The sequence below is a fragment of the Dermacentor silvarum genome, chromosome 7, assembly GCF_013339745.2.
Source record: "Dermacentor silvarum isolate Dsil-2018 chromosome 7, BIME_Dsil_1.4, whole genome shotgun sequence".
NCBI lineage: Eukaryota > Metazoa > Arthropoda > Arachnida > Ixodida > Ixodidae > Dermacentor > Dermacentor silvarum.
In genome coordinates, this window is record NC_051160.1 from 167,801,412 (window position 1) to 167,826,748 (window position 25,337).

At 48.6% G+C, this 25,337-nt stretch overlaps 1 protein-coding gene across 1 annotated transcript in view; it reads right to left on the reverse strand.

Annotated features, from left to right (window-relative positions):
• Nucleotides 1–506: 506 nt before the first annotated feature.
• Nucleotides 507–25,337, reverse strand: part of LOC119458676 (G patch domain-containing protein 2) — a 32,372-nt gene continuing 7,541 nt past the window's right edge. The window contains exons 3-6 of the mRNA XM_037720537.2: nucleotides 25,102–25,317; nucleotides 18,806–19,035; nucleotides 9,900–9,973; nucleotides 507–718 (exon numbers count right to left, since the gene is read on the reverse strand). Coding sequence (XP_037576465.1) covers nucleotides 522–718; nucleotides 9,900–9,973; nucleotides 18,806–19,035; nucleotides 25,102–25,317 — 717 coding nt within the window. The 3' untranslated portion in view covers nucleotides 507–521. The remainder of the gene's footprint in view (nucleotides 719–9,899; nucleotides 9,974–18,805; nucleotides 19,036–25,101; nucleotides 25,318–25,337) is intronic.

Here is a 25,337-nt window from a genome sequence, read left to right on the forward strand (position 1 = left end):
ACTTTTGCAAGATTTCACAATGCTAGCACCAGACAGATCGACGGATGACAGCCATACTGGCACTGTGACAAGATAGCAGGCTTAGCACTGTGCCAAGAATGCCACTGCTCCTACAACGCTAGTGGTCTGGCACTAGCCAAACTAGTCACCCAAAAGTACGCCTGAAAGTGATTACCCGGGAATAGGGCAAAGCTTTTGGTCACTTGTGGAATAAAGTAAATTATTTTCAGGTGAATCCCGTATTTCGGACTGCCGATAATTCGGACATTTGGGAGGTCTTCGTCGAGTCTGAATTATCAATTGGCAATGGTATTTTCTTGTTTCAGAGCTTTGCGTGTTGTTCATTTCATTTGGCGATCCTGGGCCAGTATTCACAAAACTTCTCTTCCGTGGTGCCGTCTGTGATTGCCATGACTGTAGCTAGTCTTTTCATGCCGATCACTACCATATATGGTGGGCATGAAAAAAACGGCCAATATGAAAGCACTTCTACACAAAAAGAGGCCTTGTGAATGTGGGCCTTATTTGTCTGTTGTTCCCGTGTAAAAAAGACTCTCCACCTTGGCATTATTGTGGTAGGCTCGGCGGGCGGCAGGCGACATGTGCTTGAGGCTTCCAGCCAGGATGGCTTGAAAGCGGGCGTCCAGCTCCCCGTCAAGTTCGTCCCACCAGCAGCTCGGTCCGCCCTCGTGGAAGAAGTCACTCTGCTCATCGTCCCCTGCACACGCATTGAAGGGCAACACGTTGGAGCGCTGCTCAATGCTAAGAGGTACGGCACTCCACTCCACACACAGCAGCAGCGCTGCAATAGCAATCAAAACTGTTGAGCCTGACATAGGAGAGAAAGATATGCATATGATTCATGCTATTTATTTGATGTAGCATTAAATTTCAGACTTCTATCTCGTAAAATATGATGTAATCCTTACATGGAAGGTGTCACAGATCTGAAGCTATTACCACCCAATGAACAGAATGGTATGTTTCTGTCACCAACGGCCACAGCACACCACTGCCGCATGCAGCATAAAAATTTTTATGTCACACACTGAAAGCACAAAGGAACACAAATAATACGTTATTTTATGTAACCTTTTCGTCCAGAAGTTGTGGCTGAAATATCCGAAGTAGTTATTCCATGAAAACTATTGTAGATCAAAAATAACTGCACTGCAAAGTACGTGAAGTGAGATTCATTAACTGCCCTAGTTGCGTAGCTTCCACAATACTTGTGGGTCTTTTTGCTGCTTTTGATGAACGATTCAACAGAGACTGCATCTTTCTGGATTTCCACAAGGAATTCCACTTGGCACCCAATTAGCTTTTCCATTTCAAGCTACATAATTTTAACCTGGACCCATACATTCTTGCTTGGAATCGATTTTTTTTTTTGCGAACCGGTTAAGTGGCAACCACCATGCATGCAATATTCAAGCGACGCGACAGGCAGACCCCGTCTTGCTGTTGCGTCGCGGCGTAGAGCAACTACATGGACACGACATTACAAAATAAGTAGCGACGAACTTGCATTGTTGTCCAAATGCCGTATTTACTCGCCTATTTTGAATGCACTCACGTGATGAACACATCCCCAACTTTGCTACTGTGCAGTCCCACGATCGAACGGTCGTGCTATAGTTTTTCGGAGGGACTAGAATCTTTTACTCTCGCACACGTGTTTAAAACAAGCGCACTTAATCTCGATGCCCGTCCATGACAAAGCCATGACGAGAGAACACTGGCGAGAAGCATGCGGTAATAACAGGCTGCGCATTATCACGGTTGCGGTAGGTCGTGGCGCTCGGGCGAGTCCAAGTGAAGCAGGGGCGGCCGGCACGTGGTCGGTGCTCGCTTTTCTGCTCGTCTTTGGTTTCGTTGTGTGCGAAGAGCCCAATGTCGAGTTACACGCCTGCTGTAAGATGGAGTGTTTATCTGCTCATAAAACGGAAACGCCCATCAGATACCAATAAACTTTGACATGCCGGCGAGCAGGATGGTCGAGCGAAGAGACGCACACGGCGTGCTTGTCAAAACTGTTGCCGAAAAGCAGCTCTTCAACGTGACGCTTGCGATAACGGCAGACGGCTGGAAGCGGCTGCGAGGACGAACTGCGGAGGAACCACAATGTTATTGAAGCGGCCAGCGACCTGGACGACAGGTCTGGTGGTTTCAATGCGTGGTGAAGTGCAATAGAAATGCTGTCAAGGTTTGCAAATAGCTCGCGTCTCTTTTTACTGCAAATATACATTATTTAATGCACTTTTCAAATAATTACCGTCTTACTTTTCAATTTTTGCTGTTTCGAAAATGTTCCCATAAAATTTACCCCGCATAATAAATGCAACCCCCACCTTTGCTTCATTTTTTGGGGGGGAAAAGTGCGTTCATTACGCGAGTAGATTCGGTAAATACAATCATGTGCCTGCAATGAAATCGTAAACACACCACGAGGCCAATGTTTTAAACAAGGCTCTAGCTTTAATACACTGTCATTGCCAGTGAAAATCTGTTCTGTGCCAACAGCATCATCTGGTGAGCAAAACTCGAAATACTTTGGTGGTACTCGGGAATTACAGCGTGAACGCAAACAGCTGATATCAATTATAATGACTTTGGCCTCAGCTTGAGATGAGACAAAGTTATGGCTCATTCTGTTACTTATTTTTTGCTGTCACGGCAGACAGCCGGCGGCAAGAGCGAATTCGGATCGAAGTTTCATATAATTACAACCAGAGGGGACTGTGGCGCCAGTGTCTGTACGGGAGCTGCAAGCAGGGCAGTTCGGCCAGCATGGAAATAATGGGTACCTGGATTGGCCTAAACTTGGTCCTTCCGCCTTCAAATGGCTTTGTGCCTATGCAAAGCGATCATTTTTTAGAAAAGTACTGCGTTATAAATAATTAAGGGGGTCCCGGATAAAAACACTTTTGTTATTGACACGTGAAATTTTCAGCAAATATTCAACCTTGTGTGCTCATTAGAAATATGAAGTTAGTTTTTTCAAGTCAATCCAACAAAAAAAGTTCCCAATAGTATTTATGTGTTAAAAATGTGAGATGTGACCTGCAAAAAATGTACTGCACCAAGCAGGTTTCTGCTTAATTTTAGCAGATACCTCGCACCTCGCACGGCATGCCTTTGTCACCCCTTCTTCCATTCTACTCCTCCGGCATCGGCGAGAGGGAGACGAGCACGTGAGCCCGGCGACACGATGCCATGCGTGCCCACGTGCAGGATCACAGGGTGCGCGGCACAAAGGTGAGTGCGACGAATCAACTCGTGCTTTTTGCACTCCTTATTTATTTCTGGAGAGTTTTGCAGTTTTTTTCTCTTTCGGCACACACATCCACAGTAGCCAAATTTAATTGTTATAACTAACAATGCAGCATGGGAGCTTTGTACTAAGCAGTTTATTTGACCATAGAACATGTACAAAAGTTGACGTTGCATCAGCTGCTCACGTTATATCCAACCCATTGTTAAAACTGGTATCCTTCACTATAAGTGGGTTCGACTGTAGTGCTATGTTTTTTAAAGTCATCCGTGATTTGTAAATGTGATGTTTCTTGTATATTGCTATCATTTGAGACTTGCTGTTCGTTCTGTTTTCTTACACAGCACCTTTACTTGATTCCACTGCACCCACTGCCCTGCTATAATGTCTCAGCACTGCAGTGTTTGTGAATAAATATCACTTGCAAAAACAGTCTTTTTGCTACTTCAGTGACTACGTCAAGGTAGCAGGTTATTAATGGTTAGCCTAAACCAAAATGCTCTATATGCAGTCATTCAAATCTGAACACCAGAGTGCATGGTTTTAGTTAAACTTAACAAAAAATAAGGTGCACAAGGTTGTATAATGAAACCTTGTTACTACAAACACCACATTAACGAACTTTTCAGAAATCTACTGGTAACTTCCTTATGGTTTCAATGTAAACTATGAATTTCAGAATACAGTAGAACCCCGCTGATACGTTTTTCACGGGACCGTAAGAAAAAAATACGTAAGAGCCGGGAAACGCAAGAGCCGAGAAATAGGAAAAATTGAGAAATGAGCGAAGTGTTAAACTGCACACAATATTATTTTAATTCTTACATGTGAAAAAAAGTCGTAGTTCCGCCCGAAAGCCGAAGCATCGATTGTAATAGCAAATTAGTAGACAGCTATACAAAGTGAGAATAGTAGTTTTGTCGTCCGTATAAACTTGTAAACATTCGCTTATTAACTATATTAACAAGCATGGTGTCAGCGCCCGCAGGCAAACATGAACACATCACACTCAATGAGCGCGGACACGCGCTGTCGAATGCTGGTGTGAGGAATTTAAGCGCCGCTGCTGAAGCGAGCGAAGTGGCCTTCATGCTGTTGTCTATCGTTTCAACGCAAACTGAGCGCCGAGAACACACAGCACGCACAAAGCTTCGAGCCGCCGACGCAGCTACACTGCGTAGACTCTACCCCCAACATAGATCGCTTTCAAGATACGGCCCGCACGCCGCCACGCAGAATGCAGCTGATGCCAGAAAACAACGCTGCCCGCTATCCCTCGTTCCCTCGCCGGTGGTTCCAGCGCAACTGAAGAACGGTCCCACAGTTGCGACGCAACAGCGGGGTTACCAATGCATTGGGTTCTATGGAAGCTGTGCCGGGACCGGCCGAAAACAACGTAACAGCCGGGAAAACGCAGCACCCGGGAACGTAACAGCGGGGTTCTACTGTACCAAACTTTTCAGCATACCGAACGTAATTCAGTTTCCGTGTCCGGTTAACAAGGCTTCAGTACTACGAACTAAAATAGTCGAATCTTCCTACAACGAACGCTGCTACATCCCTACAACGAACAGAGGCGTTTCGTTCCATCGAGCCGCACACGATTGGTCAATCTCAACCGCGACGTTCAAATTGACCAATCGTGTGCGGCTCGATGGAACGGAACGCCTCCGTTCCATTTTGGAAGGCGTACAAGATCGTGCCCATGATCGCCGAGGCAGAAAGTGGAAGGAAAAAATGTCGCAGTTTCGCCCGAAAGGCAAATCATAGATTGTGATAGCTGATTAGTGGACAGCTATACAAACTACGGATAGTAGTTTTATCGGCCGTATAAACTTGTAGTAAACATTCGCTTACTACAGCAGAACCCTAGTGTTACGTTTCTGGGTGCTGCGTTTTCCCGGCTGTTCCATCTTTCGGCCGGTCCCGGCACAGCTCCCATAGAACTGAATGCATTGGTAACCCTGCTGCTGCGTCGCAACTGTGGGACCGTTCCCGCATCATACGTTGCGAACAGCCACACCGTGGCGGCCCGAGCGGCCATTTTGACTTTTCATGTCACTTGGCTTGGTGGCTTGACGATGGCATTGTGCCGGGGGCGACAACTACGACATATTTTCGGTTTCCGCCAGCAAAAGCATGGCCCTTGAGATCCGTATTTGCTATCTAGAGATGATGTCGATGACAGATTGTGGCCCTAAAATTGGTTTTGGCTCATAGATGCTCTGTATAAAGTCCAAGGGCGATAACGCCGTTGTTTTTACAGATGATAAAACTACAGTGTAGACCGCTTATAACGTAAGTCGCCGGAGTCGTGAATATCTGCACTATAAGCGGTACCGCACTATAACCAAAACAACGATTTTCAAGCCCTGCATATAGCAAAACATGTAGACCAAGCAGCCGCGCGGATCCGAGAATCAAAGCGTGCGACTGGGAGTTTTGCATCCGTTTAAATTTACGAACGTTGAAAGGTTAATGTCCAAGCACCTACGATTTTCGCATGAAGCACACAAAGTAATAATTTTTTTTAAATGTCTCAGTTTTGCCCGAAAGGCGAAGCATCAATTGCGATAGCAAATTAGTAGAGAGCTATAAGGAGTAGGGATAGCAGGTTTTTCGGCTGCATAAACTTGACACGTTCACTTACTAACTGAATTAACAAGTGTGGTGTCAACACGCACAAGCAAACATGAATAGAATCGATGACCGCAGACAACCACTGTCAAAACGCGGGCGTGGGGAAAAGCGGCTGCCGCAGCGAGCGTGGGTTCGTGCGGTCTATCGCTTCAACGGAAACTGAGCGGCGTAAGCACAGTGCATACAAAGGTCAGAGCCGTGTGGAGACCGCTTTTGAGATACGGTGCGCGCGACAAAACCGACAGCCGGCACAGGCACGAACACATTTGTTGGCAGAGTAGAAGCCGCCCCCCCCCACCCCTCCCTCCCTCCCGTGCTGCCTTCCCGCTTTGCTCCTTTCGCATGGCAGATTGCGTCGTCAGTTCCCTTGCGCCCGGTTGCAAGATACGCATTTGGTGCCGCAGCACAGCGTCGTCCCCCTCCCTCCCTCCCTCTCATACCCCCCCGGCCTCTCGTGCGACGGAAGTCGTGTTTGCTCTCCGCATTGCATTCGCTCTCCATGCACTTTCACTCGCACATAAGGCGCGCGGCAACGATTTTATGGTCCTTGGACTCGTGCTCCACGTCTCATGCTCCTCCTCTGCATCGCTCTCGTTGATCTCCTCTCCCATCGGTGGGTGCACCTCGTTGAGAAGCGTGCTCGCTACCGCCCTTGTCGGCGAGATTTTCCCGCGGAAGCCGCATTATCACCGGTATGTCGTCTCACGCGGCTGCACTGTAAGCCGTATGCGTATACAGTCGACATCCGATTTCCCGGACGCCCGAAATTCCGGACATGCCCGATTTCCCGGACTCATCTGTGGCACCGTCAAGTTCCCCATAGAGTCAATGTATTAAAAAGTCCGAAATTCCGGACGCTTATAGCTTTCGCCATCCGATTTCCCGGACTTTTTACTGTTAACCGCCGACCGAAAGCCACCACCGACGCCGCCATTTTGGCTGTTTTCATATCCTCGAACCCACCATACTCGCATCGCAGGTGTGGCCAGCAGCACCGCCGCGCCGCGCTGCGGCTGCCGTAACCTCGAAACCGCACGTGTCAATCCGTTGCCAGCCGTAGCTTAGCCAAGCCAAACCTCACTGTGTTCGTTCGCGTGTTGTTTTGTCAGCTCTGCCAGCTCTGCGGTCGTGTCTGCGGTTGATCGTTTGCTGCTGCGCGCTATCTTCAGTGATCACGTTTCCCGACCTTCAGCATCCACCGAGTTCCTAGCTGTTTCGTGCTGCGCTTTTCGTCGAGCGGATTCGCCGTTTACAGCGATGGCACCGACTGCTCCTTCGTCTTCGTCCGCGCCTTCGAACGAACTGCCATCCGCGAACTGCCCTCCGTGGACGAACTGACGAAGTGACGAACTGCCATCCGCGGACGTTGCCTTCGACGATCTGCGCGCTGCCGGCGTGTCGATTCCAGCCGGGATAACCTTTGAGGGCTTTGCCGACGCTGACAAAGACCTCGAGCTATGTGCGGAGTTGACCGGTGACGAAATCATTCGTCAAGTTACGGAGGATTCCGACGACTCCGACACCGAGAACGAAGAGCCAGCTCCTACACAGCCAACGAGCTCGGAGTTGACGCGAGCACTGATGACACTGTCATCGGTGTACAGCGGCAACATGACGTTGACTGAAATTGAGGCAGACATGATCGCGGGCAAGCGGACCGTGCAAAAGAAAATAAGCGACTTCTTTGCGCCCAAGTGCTGACCTATGAGGTAGCGCCGGCCACGTCGTTTTTTTTTTTTTAACGGCTCTTTTCAGAGCCACCTAAACGATGCATTGGCTGAATAGCAATGAGAATCTTGTACTCCGGCCGTGACCCTCTCCGTCAGCGAAAAATACCTACCAAAAAGGTGCGTTTTCACGTGCATTCGTTTTTCCGGACTGCCCGATTTTCCGGACGTTTTCGCGGTCCCTTGAGGGTCCGGGAAATCGGACGTCGACTGTAGATGTAGTGCTATGGGAAAATTAACAGGAGTCTGAAAAGACCGAACTATATCCGGTCCTGCACTATAAGCGGTTACGTTATAAGTGGTCTATACTGTACTATCCTTACTTTGTATAGCTGTCTACTAATTTGCTATCGCAATCGATAGTTCGGCTTTCGGGCAAAACTACGACTTTATTTCACACGTAAGAATGAAAATAATATTGTGTGCAGTTCAACACTACTTCCATTTCTCAACTTTTCCTGTTTCTCGGCTTTTACGTTTTTTTTTTACGGTCCCATGAAAAACGTATCAGCGGGGTTCTACTGCAACTAAATTACCAAGCACGGTGTCGCGCGCGCACAGGTAAACATGAACACATCTCGCGCGATGACCACGGAAAGTCGCTGTCAACACGCTGGAGTGAGGAGGCGCAGCAATAGTCTCTCACTTCAACGAGAACTAAACATAGAAAGAACAGCGCACACGACTCTACTGGCACTAGTTGCACTTTGCCCACATCGCAGATCGCTTTGAAGATGAGGCCTCTGCAGGCGCGTACTTTGTGCACATCGCAGATTGCTTTCAAGATACAGCGCCCACACGGCTGTGCTGCAGCCGCTGTTGTCAACAAGATGCTAACATCTCGTAGTCTGGTGAAAATGACAACCGCTAGGCACAGTGACTGCTTTGAAGTAATTCATCCTTTTGACCTCATCAGAAAAGTTTACAGAGCCCACGACATTGACATTGCTATGGCTCATTCAACGGACTGCAAGACTCGCATAACGCCTTTGCTTGCCGTGAAGCGTAAGAAATCCAGGCTGACCGACTTCTGGAAATAAAACTTGTTGCCAAGCTTGCAGAGTTTGTCGTAAATATGCAGTGAAATTGTGATAAGTCAAACCGCTTCATTACGATGGCGCATGTGCTGCAAAATGAGTGTTCCGCCATCAGCCGGGCACACGCGTTGGGTTAGGCGTCGTCCGCAATGTACGAAAAATGCTGCGGCGTGAAATACATGCTCTCGTGAAATGGAGACAATATTGACTCCCTTCGATACGCCTCAGCCTTTGCCCCCACGCCATCACGAAGATTTCCCGGACAATGGTTTCGGTTTCGTTCGTGGCTTTGCTGTTTGGCGTACGTATACAGTCAAACCTCGATATCAGGAAGTTGTACTTGCATCGAAAAACTTGGTTATATCGAGAATTTCGTTATATTGAGGTTTCGTTAATTTAATAGAACTAAGACGGGGAAATAAAAATAATTTGTTACATTGCGAATTTCGTTAAATCGAGGTTCGTTATATATAGAGGTTTGACTGTATACATACCAATTTCACGTCAATGAAGTTCCACCGCAACAAAATTTTTCGCGTGTCCCGTGAATTGTGTTGTAGCAGGACTCGACTGTATTCTGAAATGTTGCAAGGCGGCGGAATCTATTGAAAATAGCAACAACGCAGGTCGAGAGCCAATATTAACGATTTCGTGGATACCTCAAATGGTGACAACTTATGAACTGATGGGTTGATGGGCGGAATGGTTAATTTTTGAGCTTCCAGAATAATTAACAATTTACCGTGGTCCCCTGAAGTCTGTTATATGAAGATTTTACTGTATAAGACTAACTTTGATGTGTTGCTAACACTGCTTGTCACACACACAGTTGGTTGTGCATATTCGCACCTTTCAGTAGATTGCAGAAGAACCACGCACTTTGCTGTTCATACACGAGCGACTGCAGGTGATACTCTTAGTCTTTATTATAAACAACTTGCAACAGGCAGACGCTTCAGAGTCCTGCAACTCCACAGAGAGCCTGTGCTGGAGCTGTTTCAAGGTGGCATCGCCACCTACCTTTTATTCTTGAATCCCCTCTGGCCCACGAATCTTCCACTTATGCTACAAGTGACTCATCTGTTGTCCCAGAAGTGCAATTTTCACCAATCCACTCAATTTTACACTTATCCCCTTCGGTGACACTTTCGAGCATCTCAGGAACACAGAGCACTGCAACCCACGTGCCAAACTAGAAGAGGAACAACCACGCCACAGTACCTTCACGGCCTTCGTCGTTTGTCAGGATGCCAGCGTCACTCTCGCTGCTGCTCAGGCTGCTACTACTGGTCTCGCTGCACAACATAAAAGACCATAACAGGTTAACAAGAACACAGTGGCAAGCACCCACCATGAATGAAAAGAAATGAAGAAGTGCATGTAGGAAAAAAATAAAGGGCTGGATTATCGTTGTCCTCCTCATCTCGACTGCATGTGATCTCCTGTTTCATGTGAGCAACCCAGTGTGTACACACGTCTCCTATCCTTGGTTGCAGTGTGCTATTTTATTATTATTATCAATGAATTCCTATCAACTAGCCCTTTGTACTACAGTTCTTCCACCCAATGCATGACAGAATGCGCAAAAAAGCAGAAGTCAAAGGGACAGACAATATTACTACAGTTAAACCTCAATATAACGACATCAATATAACGAAATTCACGATACAGTTAAACCTGCTTATAACGAACCTCCATATAACGAATTCCTGGATATAACAAAGTTTTTCTATTCCCCGCCATTACTCCATAGAAGCACATGTATTTGAGACCTCTACGTAACGAAGTGGCAGCAGGAGACCCCCTCGATATAACGAATTTCCCCCTCCTACAGCCTAGAGATTTCGCCCCAAATATTGTCATTTTTGTGCGAGCGACAACCGGAAGCACTTTGTCCGCCGCGACAGAATGCGAAGCGAGCGCACGTGTGCGTGCGTGCGCGCGCGAGGCGGGCCTGCATCCCTCAACCCGGCGACCTTGCCGCCGCGGGCGTGACCTTTCCCCTTCCCTTCATTCAAACCTGATCCTGCCGCTTGCTGCAGCTGGCCTAGCCCGCCAAGCCGGCACTCTCTCCTTTTCCAGTTGATGTTGCCGGCGCACTGGTACACGCTGTGAACGATCACACTCGATGAGCGCGGACACGCGCTGTCAAACGCTGGCGGCGTGTGGAAGCGCCGCTGGAGAAGCGAGCGAAGTGACCTTCGTGCTGCTGTCTATCGCTTCAACGCAAACTGAGCACCGAGAACACACAGCACGCACAAAGCTACGAGCCGCCGACACACCTACACTGCTGGACTCTGCCCCACGCAGATCGCTTTCAAGATACGGCCCGCGCAACCGTGCGCCACTGCGCAGTACGCAGTTGATGCCAGAGTACAGTACAACGCCGCCCCGCTATCCCTCCCCCCTCGTTCCCTCGCCGGTGCCTCAAGCTCAACGGAATAAGGCGCGCTTTATCCCTACTTTTCCTGCGCGCGCGAGATTTAGACGCGGTCGTCGGCTCCCCTCGCACGTTTTCACTCGCACATACAGAATACGGCGCGTGGCGACTGCGTTATCGCCCTTGGAGTTTATACGGGATATCTACGAGCCAAAACCAATTTTAGGGCCACAACGCGTCATAGACACCATCTTTATGTAGCAAATACGGATCTCAAGGGCCACACTTTTTCTGGCGGAAACTGAAAATACGTCACAGTTGTCGCCCCCGGCACTTTGGGCGGCCAATGCCATCGTCAAGCAACCAAGCCAAGCGACATGAAAAGTCAAAATGGCCGCTCGGGCCGGCGCGGTGTGGCAGTTTGCAACGTATGATGCGGGAACGGTTGCACAGTTGCGACGTAACAGCGGGGTTACCAATGCATTGGGTTCTATGGGAGCTGTGCCGGGACCGGCCGAAAACGAACAGCCGGGAAAACGCAGCCCCCGGGAACGTAACAGCGGGTTTCTACGGAAACACTATATGACGCTACAACGCCATCGTGACGCCCGCTCTTTGTTTCCGATGCCTCGCGCTTGTGCGAAACGACACGCATCCACGCATCCGGTACCTGGTGTGACATTCCAAGGATGAGTGCTTCGACAAAAACAGAAAATAGGTGCGTGTTACAACTGAGGGCGCGTTAGAATCGTAAATACGGTGAGCGTTTCTTTTTCGAATTTTCGTGCCGAACCTGCATATAACGAAATCAAGTTTTTCGGGAATTTGTCAATTTCGTTATATCCAGGTTTAACTGTATAACGAAGTATTTCACTTTTCATAACCCCTTGTTCATAGTACACCATGTATTTAGAACCTCAATATAACAAAGTGTATTTGCATGCAATTTCATTATAATGAAATTTCACTGCCGCGGTAAAGGAATGCCTAGACCATAAATGGAAACTTCCAGGGACGCAGATGGTCAAACGATTGAATTACAAGCTTGCCAACAAACGTCCCAAATCGCGCAGCGACTGCCCAAGTGGAGCCACATCATGTTTCGTATAGAGTCCAAGGGCGATAAGATCCTATCGCGCCCCACACAATGTGTGCTTTAGGTGCGAGGGAAAGCATGCGAGGGTGAGACAAGAAATACGGTGGCTTCATGCGTGCCGCTTTCCCGTGCGAGAAAAGGAAAAGAGGGGGCCAGCTTGCAGTAACAAGATCATAGCGCACGCGAGGGGGCAGGGGTAAGTTAGCGAGTCTCGGTCCTGGCATACGCAGCTGCGCACCCTTCTTTAGAGGTACCGTATTTACTCAATTGTAACGCAAATGCGATTGTAACATGAGGGGTGACTTTTCATTGCGTCAATCAAGAAAAAATAAAACCTTGAAAGTAATGCGAGGGGTGACTTAACGTTGCATCCAGCAAAAAAAAAAAGACTGAAACCACTGAAGTAACGCGAGACCACCGGATGCACGAAAAAGTCGCAGTTTCACCCGAAAGGCGAAGCATCAATTGCGATATCAAATTAGTACAGAGCTATACGGAGTAACAAGCATAGTTTTATCGGATGTATAAACTTGGACACGTTCGCTTACTAACTGAATTAACAAGCATGGTGTCAGTGCACACAAGCAAACATGAATAAATCACACTCGATGACCACGCACAACCGCTGTCAAAACGCTAGCGTAAGCATGCGCATCAGCAGCAGCGAGCGAAGGTTGGTGCAGTTTATCGCATGAACGGAAACTGAGCGGCGAAAGCACAGGGCGTACAAAGGCAAGAGTCGTGTGGAGATCACTTTCAAGATACGGTGTGCGCGACAGCCCGCATCCGCGCAAAGTACAAGTACGCTTTTGGTGGCAGAGTAGAAGCCGAGCCCCCCCTCCCTCCTGTGCTACCTTCCGGCTTTCCTCCTTTTGCGTGGGAGACTGAGTCGCCAGTTCCCCTTACGCCCGGTCACAAGATATGCATTTGGTGCCGCAGCTAAACGTCGCCTCTGCTCCCTCCCTCCCATCCCCCACCCCCCCCACCCCCCGCGACCTTTCTCACGAGGGAAGACTTCGTGTTCGCTCTCCGCCATGCGTTCACTCTCCGTGAAAGCGCGCGTCCCTCGTGCGCTTTCACTCGCACATTTAGCTCGTTGATTAGAATTGGGTGCATCATTTCTCTTTTTAGATAACTTGAATTTCGGTATTCCATTGTAACACAAGGATAGACTTCAGGTAAAAAAAATCTGGAAAAAAACTAGCGTTACAATCGAATAAATACGGTAATCTGCCGCGTGCTGAGGCAGCGTGGCATCATGTCTTTCCGCACGTTTGGTATTGGAGGTTGCGTAATCTCGAGTTTCGGTGACCCATTGAAGCGAGAGACAGACAACGCATTCCTGCCGGCGCTTTTTATGATAGCATCGACCCAGTGCGGGCAACGCAATCAGCCGTGGGGGTGTGGCTGGCTTTGCTTAATTCGTACCAGTGATGTGAAGATACTGTCGATGTGGCATGAAACCGTATCATTCGACTCCCAAATTGAACAAAATTGTTTTCGCATTAAAATTTGCCCTTTTTCAATTGCCCGAAAATTTCGAAAATTTTGCGGCCCCTTTCCATGCAAGAAAAACAGATCGGTGACTACTTATTTGCATAAAAGGTCGAATTTCAATACAAAGGAATTTCTATATAACGAAGCAAATTGCCAATTTTACCAACTTCGTTATATCGAGGTATCCCTGTATAACAGAAATCTTTACTACAGGAAAATTGGTAAATTTTTTTTTCCAACAAGAAAACAACATATTCTTCTTATATGTTCTTTTTTTTTCCTTCTTTTTCTAGCTGCATCTCCCAGGAACTGTGCTGGACAGTTTGTAATTTTGTCGTAGTAAAGAGTTTAGCTGCCAGTTCCAGCTGCTACCATTGCCTTCTATTTTTCTGCATGTTGTATCTCTTCTGCCTGGATTCCTCCTAATTTAACCATTACGTCCCACCATGTAATTCTCTTCTGCCCTTAAAGCCATTTGTGATAAAGTTTCGCTTTGACTAAATTGTTTATAAATGAGTATGTACTATTGCAGCAATGTTGTCAAAGCTGCAAGGTTGGTAGTTGTCTAGTTTTCCTATCAATGGCCTTTATTGAAGAGCACCAAAGCAGATGATGTGTGGACCTGGCAGTCAACAGGTATGATGTCATCTCCAAGATATTCGGCGCACCACAGGCACCGCCTAAATCTCGGAGGTCATGCCAAGAAGCCATGTGGGTTTCGACATTCCAGGTTCAGTGTTACTTCCAATGGCGAATTATAAATTTACAGTCAAACCTCGTTAATATGTAGTTGGCTGGGAACATTTAGGTACGCACTAAACAATGTACGAATTAACCGCGAATGTACATTTAGTGGCTACTTACTGGCCGGAAAGGAACTAAGTCACGATGCTCTCAAACACATGCACTCAGACAGGCTTTATTTGCGGATAGGCAGCAAAAAATCGGTAATCTTCACTTGCCGCAACGACGGCATCTTCGAACTTGATAAGGCCACAAGAAAGTTTGTCCATGAGGCCCCACTACTAACTAAATTAACAAGCATGGTGTAACGCGTGCAGAGGTAAACATGAACACATCTCGCTCGATGATTGCAGAAATTCGCTGTCAGAACGCTGAGGGAGGCGCGACAGCACCAGCGAGCGTGCCGTCTCTCGCTTCAACGCGAACTAGACTTCAAAAGCACAGTTCATACGAAGCTACTGGCGCTAGTTGCGCTTTGTCTGCAGATCGCTTTGAAGATGAAGCCTGTGCAGGCGCGCACTTTTTCTACGCAGCAGATCGCTTTCGAGATACGGCCGCCGCCGAAATAAACCCCTTCCTTTCTCGCCTCCCCCGCCGTGCCACACACGCGAAAGAAGCAGTGCGCTTCCGCCCCGCCTTTCTCCCTCGCACGCGCGAGATAGGCAGCTGACCCTTGCAAGTTTTCGCTCGCACATACAGCGTACGGCGCGCGGCGACGATGTTGCCGTGTTTGGACTTTATACGGAACCTCAAAGCGACGTCCACGGTGACGGCAGAAATGCACTTTGCCATAAAATCTGCTTCTGCACGATTACTACTTGAACTGGATTTGATGGCGACAACGAATTCGCACCCCCTACCGGCGGCTTCTTCGCGTTACCGGGAGCTAATCTCGAAGGCCATGCTTTTGTGCGCGGCAATCGGCAACAGCTGCACGAGCATGAAATACGTCATGGTGGCCACGTTTTAAGTTGACTATCGCTGACGGCTGTCATCCGGGCGTCCCAACTCGAGAATCGAACGACCGCGAACATGAGGTTTTGGCGATTTTGTGCCTGTGCGTGTAGATAAGACACAAAAATAGTAGGCATTAACCGTTTGGTCGGCAATGAGCGACTACGGCTTAAGTGGTCAGCCAATACATGGGGTTAAATGGGGGGTGGGTGGGGGAATCTTCGCAACTACGTTTAAACCGCAATTACACATTAAGCGGGTACGCATCAACGAAGTTTGACTGTACAGTGTTCAGAAATTGTTTGACATAAGGGACAATTCGATGCAAATGGGTTTGATATAGCCGGGTTCGACTGTAGGTCTCTCTGAAGAATAGAAATCTGCAATAAGAAAATGCGACCCCAGGTGAACATATTTCTCGAAAAAAAAAAAAAAAAATGGCATCCTCAAAGGGTTATTATGCGATAGAGCACTGCACGGGCCTGATTTTGCGGCCCGAGCCCGGCCTGGGTCCGCTTTACGAGGTCCGAGCCCAGCCCAGGCCCGTAATACAAAGCCCGAGCCCGGCCCGGGCCCGTGCGTACATGACCGAGACCAGCCCAGGCCCGGCCCGGGCCCGTGGTTCCAGGGCCGGGCCCGGGCGTTCATTACTAAGCTTAGCTAGGGCCCGTGTCTGCATGACCAGGTCTGGCCTGTAAGAAAAAAATTCTTTTTTTTTTACTTACAGATTGTACCGTATTTGTCAGCCTCACCTTCTCGAGGTTTAATCAGCTGCAGCATATAAGCAATAAAAGGCCGAAATCTTTGTTGTTTCTCCGACGGGAACATCAGTAATACGGCCCATTGCCTGTGCTACTATTTTTCTGGTGGTGCGCATGCACTTACCTTGATTTGTACGGTATGGTTCTATGATGTCATTTAACATGCAAATATACAGGGCGTTTCATTTTAGCTGAACCATAATTTTAAAGACTGCCTGTGGCAGATAGCACAGTTATAATCCTTTATCTAAACTACTCGATGAGGCGGCCATTATTTCCACGAGAAATCAAAACGCCTAAGTGAAGAATTACCATAATTACGCTAATTAACGTTTTAAGTAATTATTTTATGGCATATCTTTCAATCTACGAATTATAGCCACCGAGTTCGCAAGGCGTATCCACTTGGAATGAATTCTCAGGACTAAACCAGTTTCGAGATAATAATTTTCAAAGTGTCCGACGAAATCAATCAAATAAAATCAATTTATTGTCCAGTTTACATGCAGGACGGTCATTTTGGACTAAAAGCTACATATGTAGCTTGACGTGACCCATAAGACCAGGCAAGGCAATAGTACAGCAAACAGTGTACACACATGCACAATAATTCACATCTATTTCCAGCTATCGCTGGAATTCCTCATAGACGAAATAGCTATGAACAGAAAGACAAAGAATATTTGCGTCACGTCGAGTTAACAAAATTAGAAAAAGTTTTAACAGAATGCATTTTAAACAACACTACAATAACATTACTAGCTATACAAAACAACGCAACACCAGCTATACAACATAGCATGAGACTGAATTTTACAAGATCAACATTTGCTAAGAAAACGAAACAGGATTTACATTATATACTCAGAACCATACACAAAGGCAGAATAATAATCACATCAGATACATTACAAGCGACCAAAGTGTCAGCTGAGTTCTTTCTTACTGAAATTACCACCATTTTTGTATCTGTTCAAAGTGAATGGTAGGTAATGTATTAACGACTGATGCTTATAGAGTGTTGTGAAGTATGGAATTGACCATATCTCAGGATTTCGTGTGTTCGCATTAATGCGACGACGCTCTAAGGAGGCTAATTGTTTCATGTAGTTCCAAGCTAATTCTGACATGGATGGCCTAATGGATGGTCAAAACGCCTAATTGAATATTTAACATAATTACGCGAATTAACTTTTTTTATTATTCATTTTACGGCACATCTTTCAATCTACGAATTATAGCCGCTGAGTTCGCAAGGCGTATCCATTTGGAACGAATTCTCAGGACTGAACCAGTTTCGAGATATTAATTTTCAAAGTGTCCAACGAAATGCATAGGCGTTATAGTTAACTTTTTGAGGAAAACGCTGTTTTATGCATTGAAGCACAAAAGTAACTGGCCTTAGCGCTAAAATAATGCCATAGTATCAACACTGGTAATAGTGTGATCGCAAAGGCGGTGACATGGAAATGGTTTGAGGAGTGGTTCTTTGTATAATTTACTTTTCCTTGCGCGGAAACAATGTTCGTTTTTGCGGAAAAGAAAAAAAAATTTGCGTAGCTTGCACTGGCGGCGCAATACTAAAGAGACAGCGGAGATGATGGGCACCTAGCTAGTCCTGGCTTTTGGGCTAGACTAAGCACTACCAAGTCATCCCCAGAATTTCCCGGAATTTATTTATTATTGATTTATTATCGATTAGCTATTGATTGGCTATCGATTGTCTATTGCAAGATATTGGGCACGTATCTGGGATAGGCTAAGCACTACCAAGTTATCCAAATTTATTGATTATTGATCAATTATCGATTAGCTATTGATTGGCTGTCGATTGGCTATAGTAAGGTATTGGCCACGTATTTGGGCTAGGCTAAGCACTACCAAGTCATCCCCAGCATTTTTGGGAATTTATTGATTATTGATCGATAATCAACTAGCTATTTATTCGCTATCAATTGCCTATCGATAGGCAATTAGTACCCAGCATTCTTAGCTAGACTTATCCAAAGAACAAACGGGGATAACCGATATTCTAGTTGACATTAAGTGGAAAAAATGGAGCTTGGCCGGCCATGTAATGCGTAGGATTGATAATCAATGGACCATTAGCGCTACAGAATAGATACTAAGAGAAGGGAAGCGCAGTCGAGGACGACAGAAAACTAGGTGGGGTGATGAAGTTAGGAAATTCGCAGGTGCAAGTTGGAATCAGCTAGCGCAAGACAGGGTTAATTGGAGATCGCAGGGAGAGGCCTTCGTCCTGCAGTGGACATAAATATAGGCTGATGATGATGACAGTCATCTTGCATGTGTCACTTCAGCTTGGCACAGAATGCACTGAACCATGCAATGCATAACGGTCGCGTGTGCTCGAAGGCCTACCTAGGCCCTTCAGTGAGCGGGCCCGAGTCTGGCCTGGGCCCGTGGCTTCAAGCCAGAGTCCGGCCCGAGCCGGCGGCCTCAAGCCCGGCCCGAGCCCGCGGCTTTAAGCCCGGGCCCGGCCCGAGCCCGCCGACAAACGCTTCGGACGGCCCGGGCCCGTGCAGTGCTCTAGTATGCGACTTACTAGTATTTGTTATGGCGAATGCAAGTGCGAAATATCTCTTTCCTTGATATCATTGCCTGCTACGTATGAAATTGAGTAACGCGGAAAAAGACACGGCGCAGGAGACAATGGGAAATGGGTACCACCCACCCGTGGTGAGGCTTGGCTTCCTCCAGGTCCATGTCATCGCAGCACTCGGAGGATCGCCGGTGGCCGACTGACTCGAGGCTCCGTTCGCGCATGCTGCGCTTGCGCTTGCCACACAGGCTGCCCGCAGCTGCTCTCGCAGCTGGGGGACCACAGAGCTGCTGCGATCCTCCTGCCGTGCACTTGGCGGCACCATCGGGTGAGGCAGCCTTCAGCTGAGAGGACGGCACTGGCTGCAGGGGCATCAAAAAAGGAATGACAAGAATGAGAAGCTCAGGTTGGTTGTCGGTCTACCTTTTTTTTTTTTTTGTCCTCATCACATTCACCTTGTTCTATGTCCACTGCAGGACCAAAGGGGATCTTCCCAAAGATATAATATAAACACATCCCCGTCTCGCATCAGCGGACTCAATTCTAAAGCTCGTTACATCACCTAACGCTCCGGAATGGCATTCTCATTCAATCACTTTCAAGGATATTATCCCTTTAGTGAGATCTCATGTCACTTATCACCAGACAAGTCAGCTTTACAAGCAAGTATTACTGGCGCTATTCGAGGAATACTGTCATACGTAGACACTTACAGATATGGTCTTGGTGTTATAGCATACAGCAGTGAGGAAATACCTTACAGTTTGAGATGCCAGTGTCCAATGGAGTGATATCTGCAGTCACCAACAGATAAGAGCACCAAAAAGTTTGACATGCTCAATTATTCAGACAGCTTCACAGCACCGCCACTGGCCTCAAAGCAGTCTTTCCAAGCTACAGTTTACAGTACACCCTTATTAAGAGCTGCATCTTTCTCTCTCAAATCCCCGCCTAAAGTGTGACGTGGAATTGTGGGTCGAGAGCCGAAGAAGAAGACTATTGGTCCTTTTTTTTTTGTCTGACAATTCTAACCAGTGTCAGGCACTGGTTAGGTGAAAGGTCTTTACAAGCTCAACTAACATTGTCTATGTAATCGCTTATTTCCTAGGTCACACTGTCAGGTACATTGTCCTTAGCAGCAGCGTCTTTTATTGTATTATCGGCCGTATAAATTGCATCAAATATTCATTTACTAATTAAATTAACAAGAATGTTGTCACATACGCACAGGCAAACATGAACAGATCTCACTCGATGACTGCGACCACTCGCTGTCACAATGCTAGCATGATGATGAGTGGAAGCAACGACGAGCGAGTTTTCCTTCGTACTGTCACTCGCTTCAATGTGCACACCGTATTTTTTCTCATACAGTAGAACCCTGCTGTTACGTTACCGGATGCTGCATTTTCCCGGCTGTTACGTCATTTTCGGCCGGTCCCGGCACAGCTCCAATATAACCCGATGCATTGGTAACCCCACTGTTGCGTCGCAACTGTAGGACTGTTACCACATCATACATTGCGAACTGCCGGCCCGAGTGGCCATTTTGACTTTTCATGTCGCTTGGCTTGGTTGTTGACGATGGCATTGGCCGCCCAAAGTGCCGGGGGCGACACTTATGACGTATTTTCGGTTTCCGCCAGCAAAAGTATGGCCCTTGAGATCCGTATTCCCTATCTAAAGATGGTGTCTATGATGCGTTGCGCCCCTAAAATTGGTTTTGGCTCACAAATGCTCCGTATTAAGTCCAAGGGCGATAACGCTGTCGCTGCGCGCCGTATGCTGTATGTGCGAGTGAAAGCGTGCGAGGGGAGCCGACGACAGCGTCCAAATCTCGCGCGCGAAAGAAAGAAAAGCAGGGAGGAAGCGCGCCTTCTTCTGTTGCGCTCGAGACATCGGCGAGGGAGCAAGGAGGGAGGGATAGCGGGCGGCGTTGTACTATACTCTGGCATCAACTGTGTACTGCGCGGTGGCGTGCGGGCCGTATCTTGAAAGCGATCTATGTTGGGGGTAGAGTCTATGCAGTGTAGGTGCGTCGGCGGCTCGAAGCTTTGTGCGTGCTGTGTGTTCTCGGTGCTCAGTTTGCATTGACACGATAGACAACAGCACGAAGGCCACTTCGCTTGCTTCTGCAGCGGCGCTTCCACACGCCGCCAGCGTCTGACAGCGCATGTGCGCGCTCACCGAGTGTGATGTGGCACAGCATGTACCAGTGCGTCGGCAACATCAACTGGAAAAGGAGTGAGTGCCGGCTTGGCGGGCTAGGCCAGCTGCAGCAAGCGGCAGGATCAGGTTTGAATGAAGGGAGGGGTAAGGTCACGCCCGATGCGGCAAGATCGCCGGGTCGAGGAATGCAGGCACGCCTCGCACATGCTTGCACACACGCACACGTGTGCTCGCTTCGCATTCCGTCATAGCAGAGAAGGTGCTTCCGGTTACTGCTTGCGCAAAAATGACAAAATTTGGGGCAAAATCTCTAGGTCGTCGGCAGGGAAAATTAGTTATTTCGAAGGGTCTCCCGCTGCCACTTCGTTACGTAGAGGTCTGCTTCTATGGAGTAACAGCGGGGAATAGAAAAACTTCGTTATATCCAGGAATTCGTTATGTGGAGGTTCGTTATAAACAGGTTTACCTGTATTAGTGAAATTTAATTTTTTAGTTAATTTACTAATGTATGAGCAAAATCATTTTCTCTTTAGTGTACCTTAAAAATAAGTTTTCACACGCCTGAAACAAAAAAAATGTCACTTTGGCTAGAATGATTATAACTGAGAAGTGTACATGTACAATGACTGACTTTCGGACAGGCCCGATAATTCGAACGCCTTTGCAGCACCCGCCACGTACCCTGTAGCGCCAATGCATAAGAATGTCTGAAATTTCGGATGCTGAAACACTTCACAGTTTGATTTCCCGGACTCTTTTGTCTTGACCACAGGTTCGAAATGGCATTAATCGAAGCCACCACGGCCATTATGATTATCTCGCAGCCTTGAACCATCACTCTCGCACGTCGATCTGCTGGCAGCCGTAGCCACTACAGCACCAACACTAAGCCTAGCTACTTCGACGTTTGTTACCAAGCTTCCTGCTGCTCGGTGCCTTGTTTTTCATTGAAAGAATCAGCCGCTGTCAGCAATGCTGCCAACTCCGAGTTTATCATGCTCACTGATGGCAATGAAGTGCGGAAAGCACGGCCAGGGTGAAGTGTGCAGGGATTAAGGTACCTTCCTCCGCCTCATCCCTAAGTTCACACATGTGCTTAGCTCTGTCTCTGGGAACCGCCGCCCCAGTGGCAACATGGCGGACATGGATGGCGAGCTGGAGCTAATCTTCCGCGCAAACCGTGCTTCTCCTTCCCAGCGTCGATCACTCCATGAGCACGTCACCAGGATGCGCCCTGACTGGCCTCCCGAGTGCCCTCTCCACCCGAGCTCTCTTCCACGGAGCACTTCCACGGAGCATCGCCGCGACAGATGTACACAGGCCCGCAACGAGTCGGTTACATGGGACCTCTGCTACCACAACTTCTCATTCTGGCACTTGGTGGACCGCTGCACAGTTTGCCGTAGCACAGAGGGCGCATACTCAATAGGATTTGTGGTGAGTCCATATCAGTAAGCGCCGTGACTTTCGCACTGTGTTGTATCTTGAGTTTATAAATCCATGTTTGCCGACGTTCTGATTCCGGAGACTTCTCTGCGCCGTGTCAAACCCTGCCCGAACCCTGCCACAGCGCCTTTGTGCGTTGCGGAGTGGAGGAGCGCCGTGCCCTTTTGTGACCGTCGCTCGTAGGATGAGCCTCGGGCAAACCCATCTCCACATAACAGGCGCCCAACTCGGTTTCGGTATGGCATCAGAATAAGCCCCCTCACAGCCTTGGTTCCTGCTTGACCGCCAGGCTAAGCACCGACTTATTATCCTACGAAGTGGACGAAACCGAAAGCATGAAGCATGTTTGCCTTGACAACTTTCTGCTTTCGGCCACCTGGAGTGATCCCTTTCTTGAAGCACACTTTGGTGATGGCGCCCACTCGGATGTGTTCCCTAGTTGTAGCCATGCCAGTTAAGGGTTTCCTCCGCTGTTTGAGATGCGCGCGGAGAAGGTGCCTACTAGCCCCTCCGATTTGCTGTTTCCACTCGGTGGCCCCTTTTTGTCCCAAGTGCAGTTGAGTGCCCAAAGTGCTGCATTGGAGCCACACTTCTTAGATGCTGGCACGAACACACTTGCAGGCCTGCTCCCTTTGTCCCTAGCATCGTGCACTGTGCCATCCGCCGTATCGGAGCCACCACGTTCGGCCACTTCATTTCTTTTCCCTGCCTCGAGCGCAGCACAGTGCTCAATACAATGCAGTGCAGCAACTCTGCACCACTGCTAGTGTAAACCTGCTCGCTGGCACCTCCTTGCTCCGAGCGCCTTTCTTGGACGAGTATAGCGCATTGCAGTCTACCCACACTGCCGCGACACGAGCTCACTCGCTGGCCTGTCTTTGTCCAGAGCGCAGTTCGATGTCCGGTGCACCGCAGCTGAGCCTCCGTGATTCGCTGTTGGTGTAAAAGCACTCAGTGGCCTCTCTTTGCCACGAGCACGGCTGGTAGCCAATGCCAAGTGAGAGCCTCGCCGCTCAGCCGAAAATGTCGCAATGCTTTCCGACTACAGCTAGCCTCGTGCACAGCTGAGCGACATTCCCGACGCACGTTAGCCACCCTGCTCCGCCATCGATCTGTTCGTGTGAGGCCTCATGCACCTGTTGGAGCGGCAACCAAGCTCTCCTCCATGTTGCCAGTCTGTTGCTGACCATGTGGCCTGCTGTCCCTGGTCCTGCCTGTCGTGGCTGGCTCCTACCTTGAAGGACGCTGACCTCTCGTGCCAGCCTTGCTTCCAGCTGCCTCAACTGCCGCTCATAGCGACTAGTTTGCCCAATTAAGCTCTGGTCCCTGGCTGAGTGTCGTCACACCGGCTACCTGGCACCTGGCTGCCAGTGATCCCCGCCTGCTCTTCCTGTCAACGCACAATCTGGGGAGCCCAGTAACTTTTGTGGTGGCTGCTGCATCAAAATGGTAGCCATGCCTCACACATTCAGCCATGTGACACAGTCTTCCTGTCCTAGCCCTGACAAAGATGTCCTCTTGGACTTTACCTTGTTGGCGTAGCCCTCTTTGGCCGAGTCAACCTCGCCACTTGGCCTCAGTCAGCTTCCTCTGCAGGATGGCCCTGGTGATTAGGTCAGGGCCATGTGGGGATCAAGGTCCCTTCCCGCACCTCATCCCCCAGCTCGCACGTGATGTTTAGCTCAATCTCCCGGAACCGCAGCCCCAGTGGCAACATGGTGGACACAGCTAGTGTACTGGAGCTAATTTCCAGCGCAAACTGTGTTAATCCCTCCCAACGTCGAATCACCGCACAAGCACACATCACTGGGATGCCCCTGATTGGCCTCCCAAGTGGAGGCCCCGAGTCACCCTCTCCACCCAAGCTCTCTCCCACTAAGCACTTCACCGCCGCGGCAGATGCTCACAGGCCCGCAACGAGTTTGTTACATGGGACCTCTACTCCCGCGCCTTCTCATTCTCGCGCTTGGTGGATCCCTACATAGTTAACCCTAGCGAAGCAGGCGTGTCTACTCATTCGGTCTTGCAGTGAGCCTTTACCTGTAAATGCCGTGACTGTCGCACTGTGTTGTTTCTTGGGTTAAAACCTATCTTTGTGGACGGTCTGATTTCGGAGCCTTCTCTGTACCGTGTCAGAGAGTCTACAAACCCTGTCGTAGCACCTTTGTGATATGATTTTCTCATAGGGTGAGCCTCGCACAAAGCCATCTCCACAAGCGTTGCATAATGCCGGTTCCCAAAAGACAGCTTCACCACTATACAGCAGTTACTCTGTGAAGCATGAGCAATGTATTGTGGTGAAGCAGACGAAGAGTGTAAAGAGGCCACTGTCACGGGACACAGTACGCATTAATTAATTATAGTATACACACGCGTGCAGCTGCCCGCTCCTGTCTCAGTATGAGTACCGATATGCCCCAAAAAGTGCACTGGCAGGCCTTCAGAGCTATCAGATGTGCCTGTGGTGATTTGAGCTCTTGGTGCAGTCAAAGGCACGCATTATTTTTTCAGAATGCCAGATTTTTATGGCATTTTTGTGGCCCCTAGGAAGTCTGCAAAATCAGACACTGACTGTCTATGTATATCAAGGTGCCAGGCAACTAGAGTTCCAGCCACGCAGCAACACACAAATCTGCATTCATTATGCAGGATGAAAAAGTGACGGATACCGCAGACAAACCATGCCTCCTCCACCACTTTCTCTACATTTTCACCTCATTATAATCACAATTCCGTTCCAGCCTCATCTGTTTCCCTGCTACTTCCTACATGGGTTAAAAAAGTTGATTGAACAAGAACTCCTTGGTGTCAACCTTGTTGATGTCCGGTAATCCTTGGGACGAGTCCCCAGACGGTGGTTCCAGGTCGACGGCCATGCGCTTCAGCTTTCGCTTGCGCCTCTGTGGCCGTGCTGCTGTGGGCAGGCAGTTCTCGTTGAGCGAGTCTGATTCGGCCGCATTGGCCTGCCGGTGGCGCCATGCGCACAGTCGCTGGAGCAGGTCATCCGAGTCACTCTGGGGAGCGTCCAGCTGCAGGAGCGAGCATTGAC